At 46.4% G+C, this 27,697-nt stretch overlaps 1 protein-coding gene across 3 annotated transcripts in view; it reads left to right on the top strand.

Moving 5' to 3' along the window:
* The first annotated feature begins 3,963 nt into the window (after window positions 1-3,963).
* Window positions 3,964-27,697, top strand: part of DDC (dopa decarboxylase) — a 72,961-nt gene continuing 49,227 nt past the window's right edge. The window contains exons 1-4 of one of the 3 annotated variants that reach the window (XM_048511788.1): window positions 3,964-4,019; window positions 16,159-16,378; window positions 19,327-19,440; window positions 20,848-20,967. In XM_048511788.1, coding sequence (XP_048367745.1) covers window positions 16,178-16,378; window positions 19,327-19,440; window positions 20,848-20,967 — 435 coding nt within the window. In that variant the 5' untranslated portion in view covers window positions 3,964-4,019; window positions 16,159-16,177. Of the gene's footprint in view, window positions 4,020-4,445; window positions 4,623-16,158; window positions 16,379-19,326; window positions 19,441-20,847; window positions 20,968-27,697 lie in introns of those variants that run through there. The other 2 variants (XM_048511787.1, XM_048511786.1) reach the window with 2 other exon arrangements.

A 27,697-nucleotide genomic window follows, 5' to 3' on the forward strand; every position in this document is an offset into this window, starting at 1 on the left:
TTCCCACAGGTTAGAAAAAGGCAGCACCCAGTCCAAAAGAAAGCCACCATGGTTAACAAGAGAGGTTGAGGAAATTATCAGAAAAAAGAAAATGTCTTTTAGAAAATGGAAGTCCAGTTTGGCTGATGAAGAATATGAGAGGGAACACAAATGGTGGCAAAAGAGAAGCAAGTTAGCTGCGAGGCAAAAAGGATTATGAGGGAACGACAGCTTAACATCAAGACCAGCAACAAACAGTTCTTCAAGTACATCAAAAGCAGGAAGCCAAAGCACACTGCACTAAAGCATGAGTCCCATCTCCAAGCTCTAGTGTTCATACAGCTAAATGCTTGTGCATGTAAAATGGCCAATTGGCCATGCTGGCAGGGGCTGATGGGAATTGTAGTCCATAACATCTGGAGGGCCAAAGGTTCGCCACCACTGCACTAAAGCATGAGTCCCATCTCCAAGCTCTAGTGTTCATACAGCTAAATGCTTGTGCATGTAAAATGGCCAATTGGCCATGCTGGCAGGGGCTGATGGGAATTGTAGTCCATAACATCTGGAGGGCCAAAGGTTCGCCACCACTGGGATAAATGGTCTCTGCAAATACTGAAGGATTTACATAACGACTCTAGGTACATTGTAGCAAGGACCAAGGATTTTTTTTTAAAAAAAAACAAGCTCTTTTTTTTAAGTAGCCTTAAGAATAAGATAATGGAAGCTGAAGGTCCTCAAAGAAGTGTACAATATTATGAGATGTTAACTATGGCATTTCAAAAAGATTTATCTTGCCAGGTACTGGTAAAAAGAACACACTTTAAAAAAACATTTAGCCCCATGGTAATTGTAAGGATTTTTTTTTAAAAAAACCTATAATCTATCAAGATGATAGAAAGAGAGGATTGAGAGAAAACCCTAAGGAATATTGTGTAATTAAACGTAAACTGAAGGCAGAAATGAAAAGTCACAAGGACATAGAGAGGAGAAAAATATGGGATCAACTATGATATGTTGCCAGGCAAACTGATTCACACATCTTTTGTGTATTCTTTGGATAATGCAAGAAAATAGACCAAATAGGAGATGATCCTCTTGCAAGCTTCATCAGCATTTTCAAGTTGAAGGATTCCTCCTCATCAAGGAGGAGTAGGAAAAAACCATGAGCTGCCTTCTCCTCAGACTTCTTCATGAAGGATTAAGGCAGTGGTTCTCAACCTTCCTAATGCCGCGACCTTTAATACAGTTCCTCATGTTGTGGTGACCCCCAACCCTAACATTTATCCATTTTACAGATGGAGAACACTGATGCAGAGAGTGAGGCCCTCTGAATAGGGTGAGGCGCTCTGAAAAGGTGAGGCCCTCTGAATAGAGTAGCCTGATACGTGAGTCACAAAGAAGTCTGTAGCCTGGGAGTAACAATGAAGATAGCAAGGTCAATAGGTGAATGCATCTGAATAGAAGTATCCTGGTCTTTGTTTCCTTGGTTGCTATTGTCTATAGTTAACCTAGTTTGCGTGGAGCTAGATTAGTCAAATTGTCTTGATTCTAGAGTTTTTCAACACTGGTAAACAAATTCTGTTCATTTTCATGGTATTTCTTCCTTCCGGCTGAAGTCGTCCATGTGCTTCGTGAATTTCTAAAGTGGTTTCTCTGTGTAGTCTTCCGACGCAGTGGTTAGTCAGAGCAATCCAGAATTTCTGTGTTTTCAAATACATTAATCTGTGTCCAAGGTTGGTAAAAAAACTTCTGCTATTGTTGATTTTTCTGGCTGAAAGTCAGTCTGTACTAAGTACTTTCGTGTTCTTTAATTCATGTCTGAGTGCTGCGTTTGGTAGTTCCTATGTAGACTTGTCCACAGCTACATGGCCTGCGGTAGACTCCTGCAGTAGCTAGAGGACCCCTCTTATCCTTTAAGGCTATTAACGAAGCATTTGTTGACTTTTCTAAATGGGTCTGTAGACGTTGTTCGTAGGTTATGTTTCTTCATCAGTTTCTCCTCTATACGGTCAGTGGTTCCCTTGATGTATGGTAAGAACACTTTCCCTCTAGATGGCTCTTTATCCTTGTTCATGTGGCTTGTTCTTGGTCTTGCAGCCCTTCTGATGTCTGTAGTAGAGTAACCATTAGCCTGTAGAGCCCAGTTTTGGTGATTCAATTCATCTTGAAGGAGGTGGGGTTCACAGATTCTGCTTGCGCAATCTACTAAAGTTTTTATGGTGCTCCTTTTTTGTCCTGGATGATGATTGGAGTTTTTGTGTAGATATCTATCTGTGTGCGTCGGTTTCCATTCCTACTATCAGATCCTCTGAAGATGCCAGCCACAGATGCAGGCGAAACGTCAGGAGAGAATGCTGCTAGAACACGGCCATACAGCCCGGAAACCACACAGCACCCCAGTGATTCCGGCCGTGAAAGCCTTCGACAATACAAATCTGTTTAGACTATTTGAACGTCTGCTTAAACATGTTTCTCCCACGTTTGTACAGCAAGTACGCAGATAAAGTAAAAAAAGGACATCACTGAGGAGCTATTTTGTGAGGACTCTATACTTTGTGACAACTTTAGAGCTTTCTATCTGTAATACACCATATGGAACTCACAATCATAATATTGGGTGTTCGTTCTCAGTTTGACAGGGAGTCCCTGTCCTCAGCAATCATGCAATAAAAAATATCCTTTCTATTTCTCCTCTCATTTTCCTCTCCTCTCCTCTTTCCCATCTGTATCTTTCTCTTAATCCCTCTAATCGTCCTCATTTTCTCTTTCCTCTTTTTTCCCCCCAGTTCGAACAAAGTTAGGAAGTCCTCACAGAATTGCAGATTTTCTGCTAGAACTGGCTTCTTGTGCAACGTAGGGAAAAACTCTGCTTCAGAGCAAGGCTGTATGTGCCCAGCAGAGATGGGGAGCCAGCCTTCCCAGCGCAAGCCCTACGCTTCATCCAGTGGTGGGATTCAAAAATTCTAGTAACAGGTTCCGATGGTGGTGGGATTCAAACAGTGGCGTAGCGCCAATGGGGCTGGGCGGGGCACGACGGGGGCATGGCCAGGCATTCTGAGGGCGGGGCATTCCTGGGCGGGGCTGTGGCAAGGACACAGGGCGCACGTGCCCCAGGTGCAGTTCCCCTTCGCTCTGCCTCTAGATTCAAATAATGACTGTTTAAAGTATTAAAAAAGCAATATACCGTATGGTAGTGTATTATTTCTTTTTTATATAATTATATTGATTGATTTTAAATAATAACATAAGTTTACAATTGTTAACATATTACAAACATATCTAATTGTCTATCTCTCTCAACCCTCCCCCAACTAAAACCTCCTCTATTGCCTCTCTCCTCCCCATATTTCCCTCCCTCCCTACTTTCTACTTCCCCTTCAGATTCCTATAACTGCTTTATCTATTCCACTTGAAAGAAAACTAACAGAGGGAGAGATCCAAAATCCTTAATCTAAAAGAGTAGTTTAAACTCCTCTCTTTCCAAATATAAATTTCAAGGGGAAAAAAGAAAATGAAAAATCTTTACCTATAATACTTTCCAAACCTTTATACCAATGAACAAAAAAAAATAGAATTACTATACATTGTATTATTTCATACAATTCATACACATGTGGGGGGGGTGCCATGGGGCACAGGGGGGGTGCAGGGGGCTCTGGGGGGCGATTTTGCACCCCCCACTTGTTGTACCCAGGGACAGAGATTATTCCCTTGTCCCTAGTGGCGTTAATAACCGGTTCTCCGAACTGAGAAAATTTTAGTAACCGGTTCTACCAAATAGGTGCGAATAGGCTGCATCCCACCTCTGGCTTCATCCCTTGAAACGATTCTGTCTCTCCATCTTTTTCTTTGCACAACAGCGTCAGCAATATTCGGGATCAAAGTACCATTTGAGGTAGAGGTCTGATAAGCATACTTAAGCCCGCCTTCAGGTAATTACTACCAGCCTTCTCTCCCAAACACCCATGATACCACGCAGAGGGAAGTAAAGTCAGTGGTGTTTGAAGACCCAAAGCAGCCGAGGAAATTAAGTTCACAAGGTGAGGAAGGGGCTGAATGGTTTTTCCATCTTAGGGGCGGCTGTTGCTTGTTTCCATGTGTACCCAGTGGATTTAGAAAAAGGGAAACAACTCTTGTAAAGCTCAGCGTCTGAATTAACTCACCTTAATCCTGTACACACAGATGATACCGGTGTGTACTCAGAAAAGGGTGCAGACGCACAGCTCAAGTCACCGTCGGTCAACTGCCATAGCTGTGGCTATCAATTATTCCTTTAATTGTGAGGCATCAAGGAAAGTATATTGCAGAGGCTTCCATGGTGATAAAAGGCTGTTGAGAGATTGAGGGTGAGAACAGCATTTAGCTGAGAACAAACACTCAGCTGTTTCCAGAATTGGGGTTTTGGGGAGCGTGGAGCTGTGGTTGCTTCTGAGGTATTTTTTTAAAGTTGGTCGTGTGTGAATGGATGGGGGAGCATGACGTGCAGATTGTTAAAATGCAAGCCATGGTCCTCTGATTGGCTCGTGGGAAATGGATAGTCTTTATATCGACAGCAGTTGCATCCTCTGTGTTTTCAACTGCTGCAAAGAAAGCAAGAGTGGGAAAAGAGAGAGAGAGAGAGGAAGGCATCTCAGCAACAGTGAGTAAGAGAAGTCTTGATGTTCTCAGTTTCATAGAAATATAGCACTAATGCAACAGTTTGTGACACTGTCCTAGAACTTTTACTAAAATGTCCGGCAGGTAGCAAAATTCCTGATCAAGTTTGTCCTAGTTTGGAGTTTGGGTCTCTGTCTTTGTGTCTTTTTGAACAGAAATGCAAATGCTTGCTTCAGGAGGTATAACAAGATCAACTCGAAACATTCTAGTTCAATATACATTATATGAATCTATTGCTAAAACAGACACAGCTTCAGTGTGCTGTTTTGGGCATCTGGATTTCAATGTTGGCTATATAAGGGCAACGCATTTACATGTCAAAACCATCATGCTGTTTCTCTGGCTACAGAAGTACTGAAAATTAAGGTCAGAGTCAAAACAGACATGCAATTGTCTGCTCTGTGTCTCCGGGAATAAAATCTCCTGTTTATAGGATGACCTGAAAGACCTGCCCTATAGAAATGTAAGCCTAAAATATGGGCTCTATCCAAAAAAGCTGTTAAAAAGGCATGCTGAAATCTTAACGTTTAAGCTAGGTTTAAGTATACAAACAAACCAGACTTGTACGGCCATCCGACGCAGAATTACACCTTTCTAAGTCCACTGAAGTCAACAAGTTTAGAAAGGTGTATCTCTGCTGAGTTAAGAGGTCATTTTCCTTTTAAATGTATTTGTATTATCTGAATAAAAATAATGAATGTGACCATATACTGCAGTTACACTGGATTACAAGAAGTAACAATATTATATATGAATGAATATTATCTTGAAATGTGCCATTGCTGATGGATAATAAAAATCCATCTAAAAATAAATCTATCTGAATATTTTCTTTTCTTTTCCTATACTATATTACTCTAGTCAGAAATGTCACAGTCCAGAATCATTTTTTCCGGTCTCTCAGACTTTCGTTAAGAAGTAATATTTAGATCTGATGTTGATTGTAAGTAAATAGTTCAAAGAAATCATAAATACTTCCAAAGTGTTAATTTTGGATGGGGAGAATGCCTGTCACTTCTTAGTTAATTACAATATTGCTCTCCCAATATGGAATGCTCAGAATATAGAGCAGTGATGGTGAACCTTTTTGAGACCGAGTGCCCCAAATGCAACCCAACCCCCACTTATTTATCGCAAAGGGCCAACTCAGCAATTTAACCTGAATACTGAGGTTTTAGTTTAGAAAAAATGGTTGGCTCCGAGGCGTACGTTACTCAGGAGTAAGCTTGGTGGTAGTCAGTGGCTTTGCTTTGAAGCAACCGTGCAACTCTTCCCATGGGTGAATCATGACCCTAGGAGGGTTTACTCAGAAGCAAGCCCCATTGCCAGCAACTGAGCTTACTCCCAGGTAAAGGATCACGCTTTAGTCAGTGGTGGGATCAAAATTTTTTTAGTAACAGGTTCCCATGGTGGTGGGATTCAAACTGTGGTGGCCAGCACCAATGGAGTGAAGTGGCCCTGACAGTGGCCGGGCATTCGGGAAGTGGGGCATTCCTGGGGCTGTGGCAAGGACACAGCGGCTGTGCCGATCCTTGGGCAGGAAAGCGAATGCCAGCAGGCGCGGGCTGCCACGCCGCGGCGGTGCACCTCCTGCTGAACTGCTTCAAGTTCTGTGGCGGCTACTGCTGAAGGAGGTAAGAGGCCAAAATCGCGTGGCAAAATCACCAGTGGTAACCCCTCTCTGCACGAATGGTGGTAACCTATATAGAGACCTGTAACGGATCCCACCCTGGCTTTAGTTCTTCCCCATTGAAAATCAGTGGGGTTTAACAGAGCTTAACAGGGTTACCTGCACTGTTACCCCAAAACTAGGTCTTAGGTTTAATGCTACTAATCAAGCCCAGCGGCCCAGGCCAGCCTAGATGTGTGTGTGGGGGGGGGGGGGCACTCTGTTTGTGCGTGCCCACATAGAGGGCTCTGAGTGCCACCTCTGGCACCCGTGCCATAGGTTTGCCACCACTTATATAGAGGAAAAGTCAGCTCTGCAAATACACAGCATCCCTAAAGGTTATCCAAGGCTGTATAGATGTATGCACATAAACAGTCTATGATGTTAACAGCAACTTAAATATTTTTCTTTCAAATTAACATCATTCAGATTATATCTTTTTTACTATACACTGGAGATAGGTGGCCCCATCACAGTTTTCCATATTAGTTGACAAGTTAAATTCTGCCCTATGAAATTGTGACCAAAGTATATATGATTCTACCCCCCACCCCCCAACAAAGACCTTTAATTTCAGTTGATCTTACCACTTTAAATTGTTTTCAAAGGGGAATCCTTATGTGCTTAAATCTTTGCTGTTGGGCCCTTAAAAACATTTAACTCTAGTTGCAACTTGGTTTTAATTTTAATTGCTATATTACTATTATTGTTGTTGTTGTTATTGATCATTTTGTACAGCTCTTTTAATGTGCAAATAGCTTCCATATATAAGACTGGCCACAATGACCAATGTGTGAAGGGGAAAAAATATGCCCCAAAGGATAGCTTGCTGAGCACATCTAGCTTAAGGTTTTCAACCGTTGCAGAGTTTGTCTAGCATGGGTGTGGGTGTTGAAGAAGAGTGCTCATAGTACCTGGTGTCGAACTGACATTTAAAAACAACAACAGCACTTCTAGCTAGTTCCAGGGGTCAGAGTCTGGGTGCCAAACAGTTTGACTAAGCCTCTGTAGTGTGGAAATTTGAGGCCCACCCTGCTGTATTTATACACCCAGTGGTGGGATCCAAAAATTTTAATAACAGGTTCCGATGGTGGTGGGATTCAAACAGTGGCGCCACCGCGCACACGCACCTCCAGTCCCTATTGGGCAGGGAGGTTGCTTTAGTAACCCCTTCTCGGCACTCAGAAAAAATTAGTAACCACTTCTGGAGAAGTGGTGAGAACTGGCTGGATCCCACCTCTGGATACACCCACTCAGTTTGGGCTGTAACTTTTGTGCCCCTTGCAATGTTTCTATCTACCGATGACATTTATGCAAGAAAACTCGCTTACCTTGAAATGTGCAGTTTGACACAGTAATTGTTCCTAAAGCAAGGCCGCTGGAAAATTGTTCCATAAGATCAGAACAAGAACTGAAACAGTCCATGGCCGGACATGATTGACCCCGGAGTTACAACTGGAATGACCACTGATCGTTGGATCACCAAGATCAGTTCTCCTGATGGAAATGGTCACTCTGGAGGATGGGCGGTACAGCATAATGTCCGGCTGAGTTTGCTACCCTCCCTAAACCACACCCTTGAATTCTGTGATTCCTAGACCTCCCAAAATTTCCTTCACCTGGAGCTGACAATCCAGAGGTGGGATCCAGCAGGTTCTCACAGGTTCCCGAGAGTAGGTTACTAACTATTTGTGTGTGCCGAGAGGGGGTTACTAATTGGTGGTTTTGCCATGTGATTTTTGCCTTAGTTACACCCCTCTTCTCAGCAGTAGCGCACAGAACTTGAAGCAGTCTAGCAGGAGGTGCACCGGCGTGCATGGCAGACTGCGCCTGCATGCATTCGTTTCCTGCCCAAGGACCGGCGCAGTGGCTGCATCCTTGCCACAGCCCCGCCCAGGAATGCCCCACCCCCAGAATGCCCGGCCACACACCCGTCGTGCCCCGCCCAGCCCCATTGGCGCTACGCCACAGTTTGAATCCCACCACCATGGGAACCTGTTCCTAAAATTTTTGGATCCCACCACTATGACAATCCTACAAAAAAGAATTGGTTGGAGGAAAAGCAACCGGAGACTGTTCAGAGAGGAAGAAGCAGGCCTTCAGATGCAAAGGTCTCAGGTTGTGAAAGACTCTAAAGGTTCCAAACAGGTCCTTAAACTGCACCAGGAAACAAATCAGCGACCGATAGAGTTGATCAAACACGGGCACAATAGATTAATAGAGGCTTATCCTAGTCCAAAGGTGCGCAGCTGAACACTTCGTCTGCTTGAGCTGCTCTGCGGTAGGGCAATGAATGGAGCAGGAGCTTTTTAATGGTTAAAAAGTGTAATTAAGAAGAAAGAAAAATAAATAACATATCGTCCAGGACTTCAGACTATTTAAGCTTTACACAAAAGAAAACCAAAGGAAGGAAGGAAGGTTCAATCAGGTATCTTCCCCTCCCTCCATATACTATTCAAAATTCAAATTCAAAGACCTTTATTAGGCATCAAGAGAAAAGTCCATATACTATTGCTGATTCTGAAATTCCCATTTAACATTGATCTCATACTGTATATTTACATTTGATTGATTGATTGATTGATTGATTGATTGATTGATTGATTGATTGATTGATTGATTGATTGTTTGGACTTTTATACTCCCCCATCCCCCATCCTTTGGGGCATACCTCCCCATCCCCATCCATTCATATACATCAGTGGTGGCGAACCTTTGGCACTCCAGATGTTATGGACTACAATTCCCATCAGCCCCTGCTGATGACACTGTTATACCTTGATAGTGTAGGTTCCAGTTGTAATCCCTCGACAAATATCCTCTATCTGCAATGATTTCTTTTAATGAGAATCGAACATGAACGCACATGAATCTGCCAAATGGAATCAATTCCCATCAGCCAATTGGCCATGCTGGCAGGGGCTAATGGGAATTGTAGTCCATAACATCTGGAGTGCCAAAGGTTCGCCACCACGGATATACATCATAGAATGTCAGTCTTGCCATTTTCCTTTGGTTTAATCTTGTTCCAGTACTGAATTCATGGTTGCTGTATTCTGATAAAGTTATCTTGGGCAAACAGTTTCCTTTCCTATATTTGCATGCACACAGTATACTCTGTGTGTGCGTGTGTGTGTATAAATCAAATTTATAGTGTACTGTAAAATACGTAGTATACACAATCAAATTTATTTACAGGGTAGTGTGTCCTGCTGCCAATATCACACTATATAATAATAAAGTGTGCCTTACTAGTAACCTAAATGCATAGATTTTCTCCTTTCTCTCTCTGAGCAGACTGTGGGATTTTCTCTTCTGCTATTTATAACTAGAAAGGTTTCCTGTCAAAATTTCTCAGTGACCGAGCACTTCCCCCCCCCGCCGCCATGTGGAAGGAAGGTCAAGTTTGTCCTCTTCTTCCTCGTTGTTTTTCAGCGGACGAAGAGACGATTAGAACGCTGCCCCAAGCACCCTTTCTCAGAAGTGAATCTGATTGAACTGAGATTCTCCAATCCAGATAAGGAGATTGGCACATGATACTAGACAGCTTGTCCTGGCCACCAGGTGGGAGGCGAGTCCCAGTAACCACAGGGTCTGACAGCAGGGGTTCCCAGGTCACCGTTCAAACGTTACAATCCAGGGTCTTCTTCCTCCAGTGAGGCCCCATCCTCAGTGGTGGGATCCAAAAATTTTAGTAACAGGTTCCCGTGGTGGTGGGATTCAAACTGTGGCGTAGCGCCAGTGGGGGTGGGCGGGGCATGATGGGGGCGTGGCCGGGCATTCTGGGGGTGGGGCATTCCTGGGCTGGGCTGTGGCAAGGACACAGCCACTGCGCTGGTCCTTGGGCGGGAAACGAATGCATGCAGGCGCAGGCTTCCACGCACGCCGGTGCACCTCCTGCTAGACTGCTTCAAGTTCTGTGCGCTACTGCTGAGAGGAGGGGCGTAACTAAGGCAAAAATCACGTGGCAAAATCACCAATTACTAACCCCCTCTAGGCACACACAAATAATTAGTCACCTACTCTCGGGAACCTGTGAGAACCTGCTAGATCCCACCTCTGCTCATCCTCCCATGCTACACTGGGCAGTCCATGACTTGGGACCTTTCCCCACTTATCGATTGTTGTGCGCTACTCATGCTGAATGACGCGGGGTCTAGCGGCACTCCCCACTACAGAGGCGGCGACAATGCAGCCGCCCCGACTCTGCCGCTCTCACTCCCCCTCAGCGCGGGTCATTTCTGGCGCTGTTTGGAACAGCGCCTTTTGAATGACCCCGCACGAAGCGCGCGGCAGTGGGGAAGCCCGGGTGGTTACCCCGGTTTCCATTTTCCCGCCACCTGATGACGTGGACCCTCCTGTCCAATCAGGGCATGGTGGGGCGTTCGCGATGTGGCGGGATTTAAAAAATTTTTTCAACTGGACGAATCCTTGACTATTTGTGGGCACAAGATGTTGACAAGATGTGTCCACAAATAGTTGTGGATTCGTCCAGTTGAAATTTTTTTTTAAATTCCCACCGCATTGCAAACGCCCCGCCATGCCCTGATTGGACGGGAAGGTCCACGTCATCAGGCGGCGGGAAAATCGCGAACTCGGCAGCCAATCAGGACACCCCCTGAACAGATCATGGGGAGTCCTGCCTGGCTGCTGCGCGGCTGCCAGCGCTCATTTAGGAAGGGGTGGAAGCTGCGGTGGGGAACATGACCCCGCGCTGAAAAGGTCCCGCAGCAGACGAAACCGGTTAGTCTCCACGTTATTTTGAGAGTGGAGAAACGCCCACTGTTTATAAACACTGTTATACCTTTATAGTGTAGGTTCTAGTTGTAATCCCTCTACAAATATCTTCTACCTGCAGTGATTTCTTTTAATGAGAATTGAACATGAACGCACACGAATCTGCCTTAAATGGAATCAGTCCATTGGTCCATCTGAATCAGTATTGTCTACTCGGGCAGTGGTTCCTCAGTGTCTTTAGCTGACGTCTTTCTCATCACTTCCTGCCTGGTCCCTCTAACTGGGGTTGGACCTGGGATCTTCTGCATGCAAAGTTGTTGCTGCAACATTCAGCTACAGACCCTCCCCTGTAGAATAACTGGCAGCTTATTGGTACATCAAGATGTTATCGGAACATCAAGTAGCAGCTCTCCGCTGTCTCACGAGTTTTTCGCATGCCTTGCTACCTGGTCTTTCAACAAGGTCTTTTAACATGGTCTTTCTACAAGAGGTGTGAAGGATTCAGGAGTCTGCAACCTGCGGCTCTCCAGATGTTCCTGAACTACAAATCCCATCAGCCCCTGCCAGCATGGCCAGTTAGCCATGCTGGCAGGGGCTGATGGGATTTGTAGTCCATGAACATCTGGAGAGCCACAGGCTGCAGACCCCTGGAAAGACTGAACCTGGAAAGTATGTTGTACCACTGAGCAACAGTCACTGGATTCATTTATCTTGGCTTCCCAAGAATTATTACTTCTGTGGACACTGACCCCCTTCAGTTCACCTATGAGCTAAATTATTGATCGGCTTGAAAGTGGGGGAAGGGAGGAACCAAGAAGTTAATGAGTGATCACGTCCCCTTGCAAATCACCAAATTCATACAGCAGAGCTTGCACAGAATATTTCCAGGTGGATAGCTGTGTTGGTCTGCAGTAAAAGAGCTGGATTCGAGTCCAGTAGCCCCTTAAAGACAAGCAAGATTCCCAGGGTATAACCTTTCAAGAGTCAACGGTACCTTAATCAGAGAAGCAAGCCTTTATTGGCATAACAGTACAACAATAATAAAGAAACGGATTAAAAAGCATATACAATACAGGACGAAGGAAATCTACTGGCGTTTAGTAATTTCCAGGAGAAAGTCTGCCACTGTCATACAGAGGGAAGAATCAGGGTTGTCCAACAAGTAGTGTAATCTAATTCAGTCGGGGAGACGGGGTAAATGTAAAGGAGTAAGATTCACATACTTGGATCTGATTTCCTTGAATCTGAGACAGTGTAGTCATTGGTGGGCCAGAGATTCAACTGAGCCATCGTTACATGGGCACAATCTTTTAGCCTTTTCTTGCTTATTAAATCTGCCATGCAACAAGGCAGAAGGCATAACATTAAACCTGGCGAGCATTATGGCTCTCCTTTGAACAGGGTTTATTGAGCAATACAGGTATTGTATGGTACCTTAATCAGATGTTTATCTTATGTATGTGATGCAGGAAGCGTTTTTGCTCGAACACTTCTCCTGGAAATCTTTAAGTGACTACTGGAATTGAAACTAGCTCAGGCTGTCACTCAAATTCCTATCACCCTGGGGAAGCTCCCAGGTTTCTAGATGATCTTTTGTTTTTTGTTTTTTTAAAACACTTCCCAGCAATTTTGGTGCATGCACAAACTGTCAGAACATGTGTTTAGATGAGCAAAATCTAAACGACAGCTGGACGCTCCTTCTAGCAGGTGCCGTGGGCATAATTAGGACTGAGTGCACAACACGTACCGTGTGCAAAACCTGATAAGGTGAGGGCACCTGATTGGTACCACATTTGTATATAGACAGCACAGACAACAGAGTGATGCGTGCCTGCAAACACCTGTGGTCTGGCGAAGCACTTTGTCGGTAGATAGCAATAAATAGAACTGCACTGGTGACTGTGTGTCTGTCGGTTCTTGTCTACGTTGCGTCCTGCAAGGTGGTCTACTCCGAGTAAATCCGCTGCTTCAACACAAACACCACAAAACAGGAAAGCCCTGGAGTTTGGCTGCCATTGTGGCTTGCTGTGGCAACCCAAAATACCAGACAAAAATGTAGCATTGGCGAAGAAAGGGAGGGTGGTAGGGAATATGATGATGACGAAGAAGAGGAGAGAGCTGGGAAATGGGCTTCCCCCCCCTTCTCTGCTTGCACTTTGATACTTTAATTCAATTTTGATCCGACTTGCAGGACAATAAGAGAAGCAGTCAGTGGTCCAGAAAACAAGGCGAAGCTAACCCAGAATGCTAAAATCAGTCCTAGTCCGTGTGTTAAATTTTAATTGACCAACTATTGCCTTGGAAGGAAAAAAAGATGCAATCATTTCAGACGCTGACAGGTTGTACCGTTTGTTCTCCTGCCTTGGCCACTGTTTCACAGCCCTAGGGCCAAATTGGGGCAGAAAGCATGGCTGATGTTGGCAAAATTGACTCAGCACTGAAGGGCTAAAGCCCATCTTCCCTTCCCAAACAGCCCCTAGCCAAACTGCAGCTGTGTGCATCCACCACTTAGCTTGAACAGACTGATCGAAAGCCACGGGGTCCATCAGGTCTGTTTTGGCTCCCAGCAGATTAGGCGCCTGGGAGAGGCTCTCTGTGAAGTTGCCTCGCCTCAGAAACAGAGGTTGTTATGCAAGCCAGCCGCTTGGCTATTAACTAGATATCTTTGCACAGAGCTGAGTGTATCACTCTGGTGCTGGCAATCTTTCATCGGTTGCCATGTTCAATTCAGTGTCCTTGTTTAAAGCCACCTGTACGAATCTATCCAAATACTTAGATCAAGAACCATGACCCTCTGAGGTTTAGATGCTGAGAAGGTCCTTATTTGTTTGTTTGTTTGTTTGTTTGTTTGGATTTATAGGCCGCCTCACCCCCTGAGAGCTCGAGGCGGCTCACAGTATAGCTGTTCTCTAAGACAGCAATCAATACAAAATATAACTTAAACCCATTAAAACTTGAGCAGCAGTTATTAAAAATAAATACAATTAAGACAACAGAAGTTGTTAAAAACAGGCCCCCGATCTAAAGGCCAGCGGAGGGAGGGGGTAGGCAGGGCCCAAGATGGAGTCAGGGCCCAACCAAGATGGAAAACAGTCTCAGTGGGGGGTGATAGGACCGCGGCCAGCCCCCCCCCCCGAAGACCCAGTGGAATATTTTTTGTATTGTCGAAGGATTTCAAGGCCGGATTCAACTGGTTCTGGTGGGTTTTCTGGGCTGTGTGGCCATGGTCTGGTAGATCTTGTTCCTAACGTTTCGCCTGCATCTGTAGCTGGCATCTTCAGAGGTGTATAACAGTGTGTAACAGACTTCCCTCTGTGATACACCTCTGAAGATGCCATCCACAGAGCCTTAGAGCAAAAGCGTCAAGGAACAAGATCTTCCAGACCAAACCACAACCAACTCCTGAAAACCTACGTCACACTAAAATCTCCCCTTTGTTGCACATTTCCCTAGAGCAAGAGTCTGGTTGTAGTATGCCTTGTCTGTGGTGGAGCACAGGGTCATTTGATGCTGTCTTGTTTTTTTAGTATAAGGTAACCCTTCCCATTCCGCAATGGAACTGTCCAGAGTGTGAATCCCGCTGTCCATGAGGCTGGTTGACACGCACAGTCCTGGCTTGGGGAAGGCAGAACTGGGGCAAGCAGGCTATCCCAGTCAGGCAGCAGAGGCAGGGTGGTGCGGCGCTCAGATCGAGGCCAGCTCCCTGGGTTCTTAAAGGGCCACGTGCAAAAGAAGCGGAGCCAGTAGTGCTGGTTCGGCCCCACCCTGCGGATTTTCTTAGAAGAAAAAGGCAAACTCCAGCTCACTTTTAGTAAAAGAGAGCTGTGGCGAATATGGGTGAGGAAGTGGGTAAGTGGTGGGTGGATGTGAGGGAGGGCAAAGTGAGGTGTGTGAGGATGAGCTGGAATGTGTGTTGCGTGGTAGCAGTGGGTGGGGCACAGAGAGTGAAAGTTACCTGCATGTGAGGGGGGGGGGAGCCCCACCTGACGTCTCACACAGCAAAGTGTGTATGTATTTCACTTCCACTCGTATTACCTATTTACTGTTTTCATTGCTCATCTCTGGCCATCTGCATGAACATTCTAAGCCCTCAGGCCACAGACAGACAGGCTGCATGAACATTCTAAGGGTGACAGTTAAACAGAGGCAGCTTCATGGCCTGGTGCGCCAGGAAAAAGACGTTTTACCTGGCTCAGGGATGGACTTTCGGCGATTTGAAGGTCCGATTACCTGCCCGCAACAGGGAGGGACATCCTGTGAAAATTTTGGGGCGATCCGTTCAGCCATTTCAGCGTTAGGGAGTCACCAACAAACAGATGGTCAGCTTTTTATATATAGAGATGCCTGGAAACTCCAGCTGTGATCTGATTTCTAATTTTTGGTTCGTGCCAATTGTGAGTTTCTGTGACGTCTGAACTGAATGTCTAGGTGAAACATCAAAGCAATTTGGAATTGATTAATTTTAATTACTCATATTCTGCCGTTCCATTAAAAAAATATGCTGAAGGCTCATGGGAAAAAAACCCCAGCTCAAAACCCAGCCAATGTTGTTGTGTGGAAGCTCCTTTTGCCAGCAATTATACAGCAAGGTGCTACGTGGTTCTATTAATTTTCTCCCCGGCACTGCAAACCACGAAAACAAGATTTTCTGAATCAACATGGCAATCCACTACACATGGACGATTGATTATCACTACACATGTTGGCATTTTGAGCAGCTATACTGTCTCTGTTTCTTGGCCGGCGTACCTCAGAGCACCAGTGACGTAGTGGTTACCAGTAAGAGCAGGTGCACTCTAATCTGGAGAACTGGGTTTGGTTCCCCGGTCTGCCACTTGAGCTGTGGAGGCTTATCTGGAGAACTAGATTAGCTTGTGTACTCCAACACAAGCCAGCTGGGTGACCTTGGGCTAGTCACAGCTTTTCGGAGCTTTCTCAGCCCCACCCACTTCATAGGGTGTTTGTTGTGGGAGGGAGAAGGGAAAGGAGATTGTTGGCCCATTTGAGTCTCCTTACAGGAGAGAAAGTGGGGATATAAGTCCAAACTCTTCTATTATTATTTTTATTTGCACTGTTTTCAGGGGCATTGCTTCCAAAACCATCTCTTTTTTTCTTAGGTCAATCTGAAATCTGGAAATGGACACTGCGGAGTTCCGAAAAAGAGGAAAAGAGATGGTGGATTATATTGCAGATTACCTGGAGCTCATAGAGAAGAGGCAGGTGTATCCTGATGTAGAGCCGGGCTACTTGAGACCCCTCATCCCAGACTGTGCTCCCGAAGAACCAGAAAGATTTGAAGACATCCTTCAAGATGTTGAAAGGGTCATTATGCCAGGGGTAATGACTAGAGATAAGCTTTGAAGAATATGCATTTATTTTAAACTTGATCAGTGGCGATTGGACTACAAGGGAAGAGCTAATTCTGTTCTCATCTACTTCCTAATTGGTATAAGTGGCGATTGCCTATGAAATTCAGCAAAGAACCCCTTTATAGTTGGGATTTTAGGTTGAAGAGTTGATATGTACTCGCTAAATCAGGGGTGTCCAACACTGGCCCTCCAGATGTGGCATAGTGGTTAAGAGCAGGTGCACTCTAATTTGGAGGAACCAGGTTTGATTCCCTGCTCTGCCACTTGAGCTGTGGGAGATTATCTGGGGAATTCAGATGAGCCTATGCACTCCCACACACGCCAGCAGGGTGACCTTGGGCTAGTCACAGCTTCTCTGAGCTCTCTCAGCCCCACCTACCTTGTGTCAGACTCTTGAACGTGGAAATAACAGAAAAGTAGGAAAGTCCTAAAGCAGTTTATTTCTTGCAACATGAAGAGTAACAATAGAAAGCAGGATCTGAGCTAGAGAGTTCAGATCCAGGACCTATATCCTTCACCCCCCCCCCCCCCCCGTTTCTCCCCACACCAAATGTCCCTTACAGTTTCTACAACATTTGCACTACAGAGCTTCAAAGAACCTGGGAACCGTTCACACCTCTTGCAGATGAGCTGGCGCCAGGAGGTTACCAGGAAGGGAAGAGGGAAACAGGAAAGCATTTACAGGAAAACATTTGCAATACCTACACAGCAAGACATCTAGGCACTGACAGGCATGGCCCTGACACCTCGCAGGGTGTTTGTTGTGGAGGGAAGGGCAAGGAGATTGTAAGCCCCTTTGAGTCTCCTGCAGGAGAGAAAGGGGGGATATAAATCCAAACTCCTCCTCCTCCTCCTCCTCCTCCTCCTCCTCCTCCTCCTCCTCCTCTTCTTCTTCTTCTTCTTCTTCTTCTTCTTCTTCTTCTTCTTCTTCTTCTTCTTCTTCTTCTTCTTCTTCTTCTTCTTCTTCTTCTTCTTCTTCTTCTTCTTCTTCTTCTTCTTCTTCTTCTTCTTCTACAATCCCATCAGCCCTAGGGTCAGAATATCTAGAGGATCAGAGTTGGACACCCCTGGGCTAAATATTTGGACTGGGATATCCATCACGACCATACCTAGGAAGCATCACCAACGCTGGACTCAAATCAGGGTTCCACCGGTATTGGAATAACTAAGCCATCAGCTTTCTTGGCAATACCCTCTTTCTCTTTGTTTCACCAAGCAAATAGCCTACAGGAGGGAGGCAATTTAACTTGATTAATCCTCAGCTTAAGTACAGGATTAATCAAACTCTGCTGGTAAGCACTCTCCTGCACTTCTGACTCATTCACAGTGCAATTGAGAATCATAAGGATCCATGGACACAGTCTGTGGTTCTCTATGGATTTTCCTGGGTTTCTTGTCATAACAGCCCCCCTTTTCGAGTAAACATCAAATCTGCAAGAGGATTGACTACCTTGAAAAGAATTTAACACAGTCCAAATTGTATTAGTCATAATCCTTGGAATATGCTTTAGTTTTCAAATAGGAACTGGCCACAGACATATCTTTAATGTCACAGGAAGATTTTTTTCCTCACAGCATGGGTGACTGGAATCATTTTTTCTTCAAACAGATCTGATGTCATTTAAAAAAGAAAGAAAAATCAGTCTTTTTCCATTCAGGTCAAATGTCTTGCAAAATCTGACTATTTATTAATACACCGAGACAGGTTATTTCTCTTTTTAATTAGACTGTTGTTAAGGGGGCGATTGACCTCTTATTAAAAATGATCAAACCTGTCATTGGCTGTTTTCTAAGTTTTTCTGGGCAAAGTCATAAAGTGGGCGGAAGCCAAGCGTACTCCTGGAGGATCTACCTGTCCGGGGTGCTCTTCAATCTGGCATTAGCTGTTGTTTTGGATTAGAGACAGCTGTTGTGTGAATGATTTCTGTTTACAGTTAGATAAGAGTAACACACCCACGTTGGTCTGGATTAATTTGTGGCCTTTGACGCTGTAGCTGCACAGGTGTCAAACTCGCGGCCCTCTAGATGTTATGGACTACAGTTCCCATGAGCCCCTGCCAGCATGCTGGCAGTGGATGATGGGAACTGTAGTCCATAACATCTGGAGGGCCACGAGTTTGACACCTGTGCGTAGCTGATTCTAGTTCATACGATTGTTTGGACTGGGAGAAATAAAGGCCAACAAAATGGTGTCAGTATCAACACTAGGTTTCTGTGCTAGGTTACTCCATGCCCATGTTAACCCCCTGGCAGGAATTGTTCATATAAAATTGCCAATTGCAGCTTGAGAAATTCCTGGAGGTGTGAGCGTGAAGTCAGGGAAGGCATGATGTTGGGAGGGAACAGCAAGAATGTGATAAGAACATAAGAACATACGAACAAGCCAGCTGGATCAGACCAGAGTCCATCTAGTCCAGCTCTCTGCTACTCGCAGTGGCCCACCGGGTGCCTTTGAGAGCTCACGTGCAGGATGTGAAAGCAATGGCCTTCTGCGGCTGTTGCTCCCGAGCACCTGGACTGTTAAGGCATTTGCAATCACAGATCAAAGAGGATCAATACTGGTAGCCATCAATCGACTTCTCCTCCATAAATAATGCCATGAGTATACCCTCCTCCTAAATGGGGAGAGTGCGTAGAGGGGGGGTTGGAGTGTCCGTGTGGCAGAGACCATTTCATTTGAAAGATTTGGACATTTTAGTGGGCAGACTGTATGACATCACTTCCCTGCGGCAGTCCTTTGCCTCTCCAAACCTCAGCTGCCCCAGACACCACCACCACATCTGCAGGGATTCCCACAAAGTGGACTCTGGCAAGCATAACATGTGTTTTGTAGGTTTTTTAATTTTATATTTTTTGCTCTTCCGGGCATGAAACCTCCAGGTCCTCACCAACGCTCCCTTTTCTTCATCCCTGCAGGTAACCCACTGGCACAGCCCGTACTTCTTTGCTTATTTCCCTACAGCTAACTCGTTCCCAGCTCTTCTTGCAGACATGCTCTCTGGGGGCATAGGATGCATTGGCTTTTCTTGGGTGAGTTTCTCACTGGCTCGCGACAGAGCTGAGCGGGACGAGCAAGGGGTTGGTTGTTTGGGAATGGTCTGTTTGCGGTGGTGGGTTCAGTGTGACCTTCAGCCAGGACACGCTTTGAAAACAAAAAAAAACTAATTTCTCATTGAGAGGATATTTCTGCTGACCAGGTTCTGGGAGGCTTGTGGTGTACGTCCAGAGGTGGGATCCAGCAGGTTCTCACCAGTTCCCGAGAGTGGGTTACTAATTATTTGTGTGTGCCGAGAGGGGGTTACTAATTGGGTCCGCTTTCCCATCTCCACGCCCTCGCCTCCCCAAGAGGCATCCTGCCTTTGAACGTGAAGGTTCCATGCCCAGCGAATTCGCGACCCTAATAATGTAACTCCTTGAACTGGGTTAATCCCTTTCAGGTACTGCAATTCATTGATTCTCAGCCTTTCGTACCTTTTATCTCACCAGTCTCTATCAAAGAACCTGTGTGTTTCACCATTGCTGTGTTCAGATTTGTGAGTTGGGGCATTTTCTATAATGTGATGATGATTTAGAAATGACTTGGTGCAAAAAAATTTTTGGGGGGGTCGTGGTGGGGTGGCTGCCCATGGGGGGGCATCCAACTCAGGTTTTGCCCAGGGCTCAGGTTTGCCTAGGTACGCCTCTGCCCCCTTTGCTGGGGGGAGGCTGGTGAGGGAACCTGTTACTAAAATTTTTGGATCCCACCACTGTGTACATCCAAAGGTAAGCCTGGCAAAGGCGGTTTTCCCATGGACATAATATCCTGAGGGAAAACCGGGATCGAACATGCCGGGTTGTTTGTATCTCGGTTTCTCCTTTCGCACGGCTGCCCCATCAGCGCATTCAGGCTGGGAAGAAGAACTCTAGTGGATTATGCACAAGCCCCTGGTTTATTTTCATTTTCCACATGAACGTTTACGTAGTTTATGTACATTTACGTGCATTTACGTAGTTTATGTAGATTCCTGCACATATGCGAACATTCCCGTTTTTCTGACCTTCTGATTGGCTGTAGCTGTGGGGCGGGGAGAGCAGGCGGTGAGTGGGGGAAAATAAACCGGTCCGTCTCCTGTGGTGTTTGCATGGGAGCGGGAGCAGCCCAGGCTTTTTTAAAAGAGCCACCAATTTTATCGTTTTTTGAAAGCTGCGGAATAAGGGAAATCTTGCAGGGCAGGCCCAATTTAGGCCCAGAAGCCTGAATTTGTTTCTCTGCACCTCCACACGAAGTGACCTTTGGCCATGCCACAGTTCTTTCAGAACTCTCTCAGGCCCACCAATCTCACAAGGTGTCTGTTGTGGCGAAAGGAAGGGAAGGAGCTTGTAGTGTCGAGAAAAATGGGGCATACATCTCAACTTCGTCTCCTCCTGCTCCTTCTTTGCTGTCTTCTTCCTTTCTAGGCATCCAGCCCGGCATGCACAGAACTGGAGACCGTGATGCTGGATTGGCTAGGAAAAATGATCGATCTGCCCCCCCAGTTTTTGGCTGGGAAAGATGGAGAAGGAGGTGGGGTGATCCAGGTAAGCTGGAATGAGGAGAATACCGTATATACTCGTGTATAAGTCGACCCGCATATAAGTCGAGGCACCTAATTTTACCACAAAAAACTGGGAAAACTTATTGACTCGTGTATAAGTCAAGGGTGGGAAATGCAGCAGCTACTGGTAAATTTCAAAAATAAAAATAGATACCAATGAAATTACATTAATTACATCAGTAGGTTAAATGTTTTTGAATAATTATTTTAGAGAAAAACATTAAACTATCTCTGTAAGCCCTGATTCTCCCTTTAAATCCACTCAGAAGGGTAGCCCCATCTACTATTAGTAGATGCTTCCATTGGAAACAAGAGGTGGCAACTTCTATTGGAAACAATGGGGGATGGGAGAACCCACTTTGGGGATCCATAAGTTTGGATCCCCTGAACCAAACATCACCAAACCTGGCTGGTATCAGCAAGAGATTATCCTGATGATACCACCCCGGTTTAGTGAAGTTTGGTTCAAGAGGTCCAAAGTTATGAGCCCTCAAAATGTAGCCCCATCTACTATTAGATCCCATGGGAAACAATGGGGGATGGGGGCACCCCCTTTGGGGGTCCAAAGTTATGGACCAAACTTCACCAAACTGAACCAAACTTCACCAAACCTGGCTAGTATCATCAGGAGTGTCACCTGATGATACCCTGAACTTTTGGTGCCGCTATCCTAAAAACTGCGCCCCCTGGTGGCCGACAAAATAAAAACCCTAAAATATTTTTTAAAAATACACCTCACTCGCGTATAAGTCGACTTATATGCGAGTATATATGGTACATCGTTGTGAATGTTTTGTGTTCTTGGTTATCGCTGTATGTTCTGTTCATGCCAGGTAGAAAATGCAGCGTGCTTTCATAGTCAGTAGAAACACTTATCTTTAAGTGCATATAGTAGTAAGGACAAAAGGCCCCTCAGACGCTAGCACAAGACATGCATTTATCAACAGGAACCTAACTAAAAAGAGGAAAAGAAAGGCCTGGTCCACTGATGTGTGGTTAGATACATTTCAGCAGATACTCTGGGTAGTCATACTTAGTTGTCAAAGCAACCATTACACAGCGAATGCTTTTGTGATTTTTCTCTTTGCATGTCATCATATGTCATCCTATGTGAATCCTTACAGGAGAAGCTGCAACTCAGGGGTAGAGTCTCTGCTTTGTATGCAGAACGTTCCTGGTTCAGTTCCTGGTGGCTTCAGTTAAAAGGATCCAGCAGTAGGTGAAATGAATGACCTCTGCTTGAGAATCAGGAGAGCAACTGCCTGTTAGTGCAGATGATACAGATCATCTGGGACTCTTTAGTTTGGAGAGGAGACGTCTGAGGGGGGATATGATCGAAGTCTATAAAATTATGCATGGGGTAGAAAATGTTGACAGAGAGAAATTTTGTTCTCTTTCTCACAATTCTAGAACCAGGGGGCATCCGTTGAAAATGTTGGGGGGAAGAATTAGGACTAATAAAAGGAAACACTTTTTCACGCAACGTGTGATTGGTGTTTGGAATATGCTGCCACAGGAGGTGGTGATGGACACTAACCTGGATAGCTTTAAAAAGGGCTTGGACGGATTTATGGAGGAGAAGTCGATGTATGGCTACCAATCTGTATCCTCCTTGATCTGAGATTGCAAATGCCTTAGCAGACCAGGTGCTCAGGAGCAGCAGCAGCAGAAGGCCATTGCTTTTCACATCCTGCACGTGAGCTCCCAAAGGCACCTGGTGGGCCACTGCGAGTAGCAGAGAGCTGGACTAGATGGACTCTGGTCTGATCCAGCAGGCTAGTTCTTATGTTCTTATGTTCTTATCAGGGGTCTCCAATTGGCCATGCTGGCAGGGGCTGATGGGAATTGTAGTCCATGAACATCTGCAAAACCCTGTCCCAATCCATCATAAAAGAAGCTTAAACCTAGCGCACCGGGAAGCGGCCTGCCACAGCTGCTGGAGGTGGTGTCGGACTGGGCGTTGCGGTTCCCAAGGCTTATTGTCTTGGGGGACTTCAACGCCCATGTCGATGCCGCCTCATGTACAGCGGCTGCGGATCTAGTGTCATCCATGGCGACGCTAGGCCTCTCCTTGATAAATTCTGGCCCCACCCATGAAGGCTGGGCACCGCAGCTGGATTTGGTCTTCCCAGTTAGGGGATAAATTTGGTGCGTATCACTCTACTGAAAAGAGTGCCATGGTCCGACCGGTATTTATGCCCTGAAAGGTCCGGGTGGACTTGCCGCATCAACCCGTCTAGGCAACGGGCTAATTTACGCCCATGCCAGCGGAGGAAGACTTATGGATCCACTTGGTTTCCCTGAATGCTCTCTTGCGGGACCCTGAACCCGCCCGGCACACTTTCGATGAGCAGGTGGAGGACTGGAACTCCCGGCTCTCCGATACCATCGATGCTGTGTTGCTCCCCGGCGCCCTCGGTCCCGCGTGCGGCAGCAGCATCCGTGGTATACAGAGGAGCTGCGCCGCGTGAAAGCGAGAACTTAGGCGTCTAAGAAGCCCGAGTGTGTGGAGAAAACTTCCAGCGACGAAGCTCGCGCCAGGCTTACCCTATAGGGCGGCTTATGAGAGAAGCCTGTGAGGGTGGCGACGAAGGAAGTGAAGAGGAGCCTTCTTCTCCTCCTCCCTGCAGCATCCGCTAGCTCTAAGCCCAGCACAATTGTTTTGCCATAATTAGGTCATTGACCTCCTTATCGGAGAGATCTTCAAATTCCCAGTTGAGAATCAGCTGTGAGGCATTTATGAGCTTTTTCGCGGATAAGATTGCGGCTCGCCATGACCTATTCGCCCAGCCCATTAGCTACAATTAGTGAACTGGAGACTCCCTTGCCGTCTTCGGGCCCTTGTTTTGTGCCCAGGATTCTCCCTGCTCTCTGAAGCCGCTGTCGAGCCAGAGCCTTAGCTGCTGTTAGACCTACTACTTGTCCTCTGGATCCGTGCCGTCACTGGCAGTGAAAACCTGCCGGGCGGGAATTTCTGACCCATCTGTTGAGTATAATCAATGGTTCCCTTGAGCAAGGGAACCTTCCGGATGGGTTAGCGAAGGAGGAGGCAGTGGTCCGCCCACTCTTAAAAGACCATCGTTAGATCCAGTGATCTGGCAAATTACCGCCCGTCTCCGAATCTTTACGTTTCTGGGGAAGGTAATTGAAAGAGTGGTGTTGGAGCAGCACTTCAAAGGTTTTTTTTCTGGATGGCCGCGCCGGCATCGGCTTTGACCCCTTCCAGTCGGCTTCCGTGCTGGGCATGGAATGACGGAGACTGTTCAAATCGCCGCCGGGTCACAGATATTAATCTCCGATATTCAGCTTGACCGAGGCGGATGCGGCGCTGCTGGTGTTGTTAGATCTCACCGCGATAGCGTTTGATGTGATCGCATCACGACCTTTTGACCCACCGCCCTGGCTTGCCTCTGGAGTCGCGAGGCACTGTCGAACTCTTCAATGGATTGTCTCGTTTCTCCGGGGCCGGAGTCAACAAGTGAGATCGCGGGGAGTCAAGCCTCCCGGAAGTGCCCGGCTTCAATACGGTGTGTACCCCAGGGGGCACTACTATCCCCGCTGCTATTTAATATCTATATGCGACCCCTTGCTCAGCTGAATTAGATCGGAGTTTGGGCTGGTATATGTCATCAGTATGCAGATGACACTCAGCTTTCGTTCTGTTGATGGAGGGAGCAGCCGCCGCCCTGTGACTCTACAGCACTGTTTGGAGGCCGTGTTGCTGGTTGGTTCGCGGCAGAGCAGGTTGAAACTGAATCCACTCGAAGAGCGGAGATCCTCTGGCAGCGTGTGGCCGTGGGGGAGAGTCTTTCCAGCCGCCCGGGTGTGGGAGGGGACCACTTTGGCACTGACCCCCCTCCTCCGTATGCGAGCCTGGGGGGTCCACCTGGATTCGTCTCTGGCCATGGAGGCCCAGGTGGCCCATAGAACCCGAGCTGCTTTCTTTCCATCTTCGCCAGGGCCCGGCGGCTGGCGCCCTTCCTCTCCCAAGCCCGGACCTAGCCACTGTGATACACGCATAGCGGTCATCTCCAGATTGGACTATTAGTAACTTCAGCTCTGGCGGGCCTTCCCTTGCGTTTTGATCCAGGAGAATTAAAACTGGTCCAGCATGCAGCGCACGCTTCTGCTTGCAGGTAGTGCCACCCTGCTGCTACATATTCAACTCTATACTGTGCCAGCTGCACTTTGGCTCCCGGTGGAAATTCCGGATCAGCCCTCTTCAAAGGTGCTGGTATTGGACCTTCAAGGCTTCTGCGTGACCTGGGACCATCGTGATCTCGGAGACCGCGCATCACCCCATATCGTCCCTGCACGGCCTCTCCGATCGGTGGAGGCCAATCTACTGGTGGTCCCTGGCCCCTCGATGATCACGGCTGGCTCTCCACCGCGGGCCAGAGCAGCTTCCACGGCTCTGGCCCCGGCCTGGTGGAACAGCTCTTCCTCCAGCTGTCGGGCCCTCACCGGGACAGCTTGGCGAAGGGATTCCCGCCCCAAGAGGGCCTGGTAAAGACGGAGCTGTTCCACCCGAGGCCTTTGGAGGAACTCCAGCTGGTTGATGGTGCCCCAGCCCCTGGCCCGGCCCTGATAGCTTGGGCCGGGCCTGACATCCTGGGCCAGCTGTCATCTCAGACTCGGGCCATTCACTCCCTTTTGGAAGGGGAGGGAATTTTTAGGTTAGAGATGCTGGACGCCCCCCCTTTTGGGGAGGTGGACAGAAATTACTATAAGTAGATTGAGTGAGCATTCATCTATTTTACAGTAGTTTATCATATTATTAGGAATGTTTTATGGTTGTCGCTGCTTTTAAATGTTTTAATTTAATTATTTACATTGTTTTCCCTCTGCTGTACACCGCCCAGAGCCCTCCGGGGATGGGGCGGTATAAAAGCTTAAAAAATAAATAAATAAATAAAATAAATAAAACTTAAGGGGAGAAAATAATCTGGAACGACTGAACCCCCACTTTTGTCTGTGGCATTGAAATAGCCGTTTACCTCATCTGAGATAGTGCCAATTTTGTGCTGATAACAATAGGAATTTGTATCTGTTTGCCAACTGGAAATATTGCCCTTTTCAATTCCTATATCTTCCATAATTTTGGAAGACACCAATAATTGTCCTGTTTAGGGACTGGAGGATGAGAGAGGGTGTCTGTGCTGGTTGTGGAAATGAGGCAATTTGTCCTTCTCGCCTCTCGCTTTTAATCGTAGTGATAAAAACACAAATGGACACGAACAAGATGGGCTTTCTATTAGACTGCCAGTCATTCCTGGACTGAGCACCCAATGAATATTGTGGCAGTGGCCTTTGAGAACTGGTTCTTAATTACCTTTGAAAGACAAAATCGATATGAAGCCCTTTATTGCCAATTCAACGGTGACGCTTGAAACTTAAAAAAAAAAGAAAGCAAATTTTCAGCTGGAGGCATCAGTCGATGTGAGGAGCTGTTCTCACCCATAATTTCTGCCAGCTCTTGGAACCGTCTCGCCATGGTAACCTTTGTTTGCTTGCAGTGAAGAGGAAAGGATCATAGCCAGTACTTTTAGTTTGTGGCTCCTAAAAAACAACAACTTTCCCATCAGAATTTTCACGTTAGGTTTTTTAAATATTTTATTAGTCTGGAATTGTCACATTAAAGCACATGAGCCCTATGGATTTCAATGAGAAATGCTTGTCCAAGTGTTTAATTCACAAACGATGAGCAATTTCACAATCCTTCACTTTGGCTGAATTGTGCCTTTAATTTACCAAGCTATGTATGCAATGCTAGTCTGTTAAATTTCCCCTCTGGTAGGACTCTCCACATTTGACTCTCTAAACCAGAGCACTGATAAACTGTAGGATATATTTTGGGGAGCATGCCTGAGTGCATGCAGAACCCCTAGTCAAGTTCTGTTCTACCGCATGAACCAGCAAGGTTGGCTTGAAGGTATTTCATGCATGTATTTCACTGTTATTGTCACAGTCTCTAATTTTATAATCCAGGTTTGATTAATTTTTTTAAATAGTGTCAACCATCTGAAGTCTCAGTGAGAAAGGTGGATTTATAAATGAAATACATAAATAGCAGGACATAAAAGAGACGGTATTTACGAAATGGTAGCTGCAAGAAGTACCTCCTTAGCTGGGTATTTCCCATGTCTTCATTTTAAGCTGGAGTTGCCAACTTTCAGAGGGAATCTATATATCGAGAGACAGGGATGTTTTCCAGCACCAGGCAGTTTGTTCCACTGCTCTTCTTGTCACAGACGCTCACCCAGAGGCCCTGGAGCACCCCACAACCAGCAGCCCCACCCCTTGGACTTACCAGCAGGGGCTGGGAGAGACTGCAGGAAGCTGGCAGGAAAGCCTCAGCTGCAATATCAAGCCTCAGCAGTTACAGGGAAAAGAATGGAGACAGCACAGCCCCAGCCAAGTTGCAATCAGCAGTCTACTGCAGCCTCAAAGACTGGAGTGGGGCTGGCAGAGCTCTAGCCAGGCTGTAATCAAAGAGAAGGGCCAGGAAGGCTGAGCAGCCAGTACCAGGCTGGCAGGGCAAGGCAGTTCACCAGTCACTACGAGACTGGAACAGGGGGCTCCCAGGAGGGAGGGAACCTCCTGAGAGGGATAAAAGAGAAGTTGGAGAAGAGGGAGGTTGGTTGGTGTGATGCAGGGGCTTAAGCCTGCGGGAGTGCCGTTAGCTACCTGAGGTCCCTCCTCTTCCCAAACCC

The sequence above is a fragment of the Sphaerodactylus townsendi genome, linkage group LG11 (genome assembly GCF_021028975.2).
Source record: "Sphaerodactylus townsendi isolate TG3544 linkage group LG11, MPM_Stown_v2.3, whole genome shotgun sequence".
NCBI classification, from domain to species: Eukaryota; Metazoa; Chordata; class Lepidosauria; order Squamata; family Sphaerodactylidae; genus Sphaerodactylus; species Sphaerodactylus townsendi.